General features: G+C 38.8%; 1 protein-coding gene across 1 annotated transcript; it reads right to left on the reverse strand.

The window, feature by feature from the left end:
• Nucleotides 1-1,210: 1,210 nt before the first annotated feature.
• LOC122671599 (RNA-binding protein Y14A-like) lies at nucleotides 1,211-5,372 on the reverse strand. The gene is made up of 4 exons (XM_043868908.1): nucleotides 5,053-5,372; nucleotides 4,760-4,896; nucleotides 2,316-2,461; nucleotides 1,211-1,451 (listed from the first exon to the last, which is right to left on the reverse strand). Exons 1-4 carry the CDS (start codon nucleotides 5,321-5,323, stop codon nucleotides 1,406-1,408), a joined length of 600 nt encoding a protein of 199 aa, XP_043724843.1. The 5' UTR covers nucleotides 5,324-5,372; the 3' UTR covers nucleotides 1,211-1,405.
• Nucleotides 5,373-6,824: the final 1,452 nt, after the last annotated feature.

A 6,824-nucleotide genomic window follows, 5' to 3' on the forward strand; every position in this document is an offset into this window, starting at 1 on the left:
CAGCTTGGTGGCTAGGGATCATATCTTTGGAACAGGGGTTGGTTGCGCTGTAATATCAGTGGACCTTTCACGCAGAGATCTTTCATAGGGGTTCTCCCATATAATACAACAGAGGCAAGTGCTTTTTTCTTTCAACCGAAGCTACATTCTAAATCGATGGGAATCCCCCTCCGTCACCTCGCTCGCCCTCTCTTCCTTGTCCACCATCCCACCCATTTTGTCCATTTCAAACCTCCAAAGAACAAATCCTACAAATATATTCTGTAAAATCGTTGAGATCCCAAGATCAGTGGCATTGGTACTGCTTCTCATGGATATATTCGCAAAAACCGAACTGAGATTCATCAACTATTTCAGCAATAATAGATGTAACAATTTTACCATTAGAGATTAATTCGCAAAACAGTGCCCATTTTGGGTTGGAAGGAAACTTATAAACCTGTTCAACTGCAGTAAAGTTGGAGCAATGCGTTCTATTACTTCAGATAAATTTTTTTATCACCTTTGTTTTTCCTGGGTTGATGGAAAAATAAATGAGAGGCTCCCTAATGGACACAACAAAATTAATTGACTCCATGGATTGAAGCCGGTTGGGGAATCTGAATTGTGCATTATCTAAGAATCTGCATTCTAACCTGTCGCAGATTCTTGAAGAGGTCAAGATGAAGGTAACCCATATAAGAATCCCCAGCCAATTCCACAGAGAAACTCATCTACTATGACATTGTAATTCTAAAAGAGCTAACAGCATTCTCAGAGAGGCAGAAGACAGACCCAAAAGCTGAAATTTCAGCCAAGTCTAACCCACTATCTTACCAGATCATACAGCCGTAGGTGGAGAATAACGGGTTCCAGTAATACCCACTACTAAGCCATTTTTTTATTTTTTATTTTTTGATAACATCTACTATGCCATTCATTACCTCCCCTGAAGCCTTGTACACACTCAAAATTTACAGACAACTTTCCAGGGAGAACAAAACTCGATCAACAGACTTAAATAATTGGTATCATCCAAACTTTTTTTTTTTTTCTTTTTTTGGTGTGAATACAAAACATTGTCCAAGCTAACTCAACATGAAAACCGCATTCCTTTACAAATCCTAAGAAGCAGGCTTTACCATTCAGCCAAAACAAAAAAGCAGCTTCTTCACTATTCAGCCAAAAATAAATAAAAAAGAAGCAGCTTCACCAGTATTAGTACTGAAAGCCATACAATTTAAGGAAGAAAATGGTTGTCATGAAAAGAAACCACCAAATCATATCCACAAAACAGTTATCGAATAGGGGATTAGAGAGATAAAAGCTCCCAAGCATGCATCACCCATCCACATCAACTGATATTCGAGCAACGAATCTAAATTCCAATAAACAACCCAAGGAACACACTTCAGAACAGGTAGCATCAGTATCTCCTCCTAGGACTCCTTGAACGGTGCCCACGTGGTGATCTGCAAACAAACAATTAAGACAAACAGTTTTCCTAAGGTATTTGCTTTCACTTATATAGGAGGAAAAAGTAAAGCTAAAGACCAAAGAGCCACTTACACGTACTATTGAAATTATTGAACTAAACTGTAAATTCAAATATATCAATAAAAATGGCAATATATATCTATTTTTGGGTGAAAAAAATGGTAATATATTGTGCATGGTGTTCAGGAAACATATCTTCTTGTCGTCGTATTCCAAGCAATGGAGAAATTTAAGTTGTAGTTCACTGCACCAGAACAGATGGAAAACCTAGGATTCTTAACTCATTGTTATAGTTACCCTCCCCCTTTTTAACAACTCATATGATGGTTACGTAGGGGAAGTTAAAACACACAGCCAAAAGAAACAGGGCAATCAAATTCACCAACTTGATAACAAGAAAGAAGTCCTAACTCGCAGACCAGAATAACAGATCTGGCTTCTGGCCTCAGGGAAATAAATTATCAAAAGAAACGTAGATTCTTTTCAGTGGATACAATATCTCATCTCTAACACATTGAAAAAAGATAACTTGTTCTATGTACAAGTTCTCTCAATTCTTTCTTATTCACAAGAAGCTTTTCTTTTCTTGAGCTTCAGAAATTTGCAACAGGATATCAAACCACTAAAAGTTTCCTGAATATCGCTTCCACAACATGAATATTTAAGAGGTAAAGAAAAATTAAGATAGGACATGGGAAGGGCTAGACATTCATTGGAAAATGAATTGACAACAGTTAACACAAAGTCCAGATAAAAGCAACAGAAATCTACAGTACATGTAAAAACTAACAGCAGAGCATCTGCCAACACAATAATAATGTTAATGAAAATTAACAAACCTCCTCTTCATGGTTCTCCTTTTGAAAGGTCCATTGCTGAAAGCCCAATCAGCTGAGATGATCTGAGTAAGGAGCTCAGCACCATTCATTTCAGATACTGCAGCCTGTGCTTCTTCAAAGTTCTCGTATTCAATCAGTGCATATCCCTGAATAACAAATTACAGTATTTTAATGTTTCATAACTAAGCGAGGAACCCAGATTCATAACTATCCAGCACTTTCGAAGGAAAGTATAAAAAATGCAAACCATGCAAGAGAGAATTTTGAATAACAGACCATTGCCTTGCAGTTTTCTCCCATATTTTATTTCTCAATCAACACTATGAAGAGTAAAACATTTGATCACTTTGTGGCTCCCCCCCCCCCCCCCCAAAAAAAAAAAAAGAACATATTTCTAAACAAAAGCAAAACTCAAAGTTATAGTTATCAAGCTAGACAGCTAGGCGGGCGCCTTGCCGCCTTGCCGCCTTGTTGGTGTCACCTTGATTTTTTACCCTCTCCAACACCTTGGTCGCCTTTCCGCCTTGATAACTATGCTGAAAGTACACCACCCAACACACACATACACACACACACACATGACACAACCAGAACCCAAAGTAGAGATGCAATAACCCTTCCTGCTCTAACACTAACATATCTCCTAGAGACCAACTGGGTCCGAAGAAATGAATGCTGAAATCCAAGGAAAAAGCAAACCCTATTACTTCTTTCCTGCACTACATCGTTAAACCACTATTACCACAGCCGATCTCAGACTTACAAGGATCTAACATCCTTTCAAAGTCCCACCAATCCCATTAGTATTTAAGGAGATCAATGTCCCTTTGAGATTTCCCCAGACCTTCCTAAAATGGAATTTTAGATAAGTTATAAATCAATTGTCCTTAAAAAAAAATGGGTTGCCATTACTAGGAGAGTTCACCAATATCTAGAGTCACATGCCCATCCAGAGAGCAACCTTCCATCAAATACAGGCTAAAGTTAATCAAAGTCACAAACATTGCAGAATTCAACAGCACGACTAATGCTAAAAGATGTATGCTGAGAAAATCATTTTTTTACCTATTAACCATCATTTTCAACTATAAATTTTAACCATTTTAAAAAATTACATAAGCAGAACCCCTGGGATTCAGGGATACAAGATTCATCCACAGATCTGAGAGACCCTTAAAGCCTGCCACATGCTTTAGGTTCAACAGATTAAGACATACAACTTATTGCTAACATTCTAAAGATTGATTACATGACAAATTATCTTCTTGAATGATTTTAGTCATCTTAAGAGCTTTTCAAAGCAATAAGGAACCCCCCCCCTTCACTATGCAATTAAACAAAGTAAAATAAATATTCTGGACCACCCGGGGGGGGGGGGTGAGGTCAATGAAGGTTTACCATCTTTTAGCGTACCTCATGGCCCATTGGTGTTTCTTCGCTTCTAGTTATAGATTGGATGGTATTAGTATCGAATATAGTGATCCTTTTCCTCCTTTTTCCCCTTGATACACAATGGATACACTCTGATCTTAGAAGATACTCCAACCTCACCACAACTGCAGCCCATTACATCTTCCCAGGAACATCTCATTCCCTGATATTAACGGCGTGGACTTAAATGACTTTAAGTTGAAAAGTAGGGGGGTGTACGTGGAATTCTCAAGGGGCGCATGCAGAATATTGGGTCCATTTTAGGGGGGTATGTGTATTTAACCCATCTTTATATGTATTTTTGTCTTAAATTCTTGATAGTATTTTTTTTAGATTTTTAGGTGTTCTTGGTGAATCGCATCCATAATTCTAGCACTTTGATGATCTTTCTTCTTAGTAGTATAGACATCATACTATCATAGTATTTCTTTCTCCTAAACCCTAATACATTCTATCCATTCACTTATTTTATTCTCAAATCCTATAATCCTATTGGCAACCCTATATTGCTATGGGGCTACATCCTGAGCCAATATCCACCGGCATACAAAGGTTTCTACACCTGTCCTGAATCAGAAGTGCACGCTTTAGATGGAGGTTCTTACGGTTGTAGGCAATTGTTTTTTACTTTTTGCCAAAAATATATGCCATTGGACAAGATTATAGCCTGCCAACGCAGGAGATTTGCTGCTTATGCAAAGGGTGCATCTTAGGGGACCAGAAATATTCCACATGACAGCAGCATTGCCATCTCTAAAGACCCCATCACATAGTTATAAAAATTTTTAGAGTCACCAATGAATTTTCCTTCTCTTCAACAACTCAGAACTAACTTATATGAACAGTATTACCCACCAATTACAGCTATAATTATATTTCATTTTTTCCCCAGCTCAAGAACCAGATCAGCAAAAGGTTTTAAGTATTTGAGAAGCAAATTCCTAACCTCCAATACATTAACGATCGACGCTGATGCAAGTACTCACATACTCATATATGACGGTTCTACTTACCTTGACAAATCCAGTGCGTCGATCTAGATTCAGATGCAAATTCCTAATCTCCCCAAATTCACCAAAAGTGTTATGGAGATCATCTTCCTGCGCCTCCTCGTGTATACCAGTCACCAAGATAATCCATCCCTCAATAGCTGCACAAATCAAACGACACAACAAAATAAAGCCTTAGAACAAAAAACCTACCCACCAAGAAACCCATGAGTAGCAAAAGAACGAAATCTGAAAGTGATAAAACAGAAACAATGTTCAGAGAAAAAAAAAACAAGAGAAGGAGACTAGAAACTGACATCGTTGGGGGCCAGGGCCGCCATTGGAATCCAAGGAATCGAAATCCTTAGAGGCAAACCGATTGTTGCGTTCGGCATCAGTTTCTTCTCGAAAGCCTCTGCCTTTGGTCTTCTTAGGGCCAGGCAAGGAAGAGGAGCCACCGGTGATGGTGGATTTGAGCTTTCGAGGAGGAGCAAGAGGCGAAGCTTCGACTTCGATGGCACCGTCTTCGTCCATGAGATCATCGTCCTCTGGCTCGAAATCAACAGCTTCCACATCTGCACTCGCCATATTTCTCCTTCCTTTCCTTCCTCTGCACTGTGCGCTTAGGTTTCCTTTGTTTCTTCTCTTTCCCCTGTTAGCATTACAGTTAGCATTACAGTAGAGCAGAGACGGAGCGAAGGCTCTTTCTGCCTTTGTGTTGTCGGAATTGATAAGCTCTATGACCACCTATATTGCTGCGCACGGAAACCGTTAGATAAAAATCTTTGTTTCTATGCACAATGACAAAGATTTCTATCAATTGATTTCTCTTTTTGGGATCTCTAAACTTCACGGTGTCTAGTGTCGTTTGCTTTTGTCACTACGTCACTTCAACTAGCCCCAACCTTGTTTAGCCTTAATCTTACCACAAAAAAAACAAAAACCTTGTTTAGCCTTAAGAAGTAGGGCTGCAACAGGGTCGGGTTGGGCCGGGCTTTATAGAACCCTAGCCCGACCCTAAGTCCCCTTAGCTGGGCCCAGGCCCGACCCGACCCTAACTCAGGGCCAGAAAAATCCAACCCTGACCCGCCCCGGCCCGACCCTAATTGGCCCTGATCATCGGGAGAGGAAAAGAAATACATGGGCTGGAATGGACCGGGAAGCACATTATCAATTTTACATAAAATAATGATATAATAAAATATATTATAACATTTACTGTCTTCATATATAATATATTATAGAAAAAAATGTGGGTGAAATTTAAAGTTTATAATGTATAAATTATATCAATATATATTTTATAATATAACTTAAATCACGGGCGGGCCGGGCCGGGCCAAGCTTAGCTCAAGGCCTCAACCCTAACCGACCCGACCCCAACTCAGGGCCAGAAATTTCCAGCCCTAACCCGCCCTTAGGGCCAAAATCTCAACCCAGGCCCTGTTCAGGCTCAGGGCGAGCTAGGGCGGGTTCGGGCCGATAGGACCAAACTTGCACCCCTATTTAGAAGTTTGTCTAAGTGATAAAATAAAATTTTAAAAATAAATAGACCACTGGAGGGTGCATGGAAACATGGCGATACGAATAAAAATACAAAAAAAGTGCATGGACATACATGGGAGCATGGTTCAAAGCATCGTATGATATCGATCATGTAAATATCATTGGTACATGATATTGATACTTGACTGATATCATAACGATATATCGGTCCGTACTAAGGGATAAATGATCTAAAAAAAAAAAAATCTTCAAAAATTGATGGCAAAACTCTCCAATACAAACCTGTATCAGTTGAATCCCAATACGACTATATTTTTTTGATATATGATTATTAATAAAAAATAACTAATGTTATCTACAAATAAAAATAAATATAAAATATATAATTAAATATGATTTTATTCGGATTAAAAGAGCGAAAAGAACTAGGGGCATGCCTAAAATAACCTTAGAAGAGGTGGTGAAAAAAGACATGCATATGACTTCAAATAGAACCGAGTGGAGGGCAAGGATCCATGTAGCCGACCCATTTAGTTGGGATAAGGCTTTGTTGTTGTTATTGTTGTTGTATAATTAAATTAAG

The sequence above is a fragment of the Telopea speciosissima genome, chromosome 8 (assembly GCF_018873765.1).
Source record: "Telopea speciosissima isolate NSW1024214 ecotype Mountain lineage chromosome 8, Tspe_v1, whole genome shotgun sequence".
Classification (NCBI taxonomy): Eukaryota; Viridiplantae; Streptophyta; class Magnoliopsida; order Proteales; family Proteaceae; genus Telopea; species Telopea speciosissima.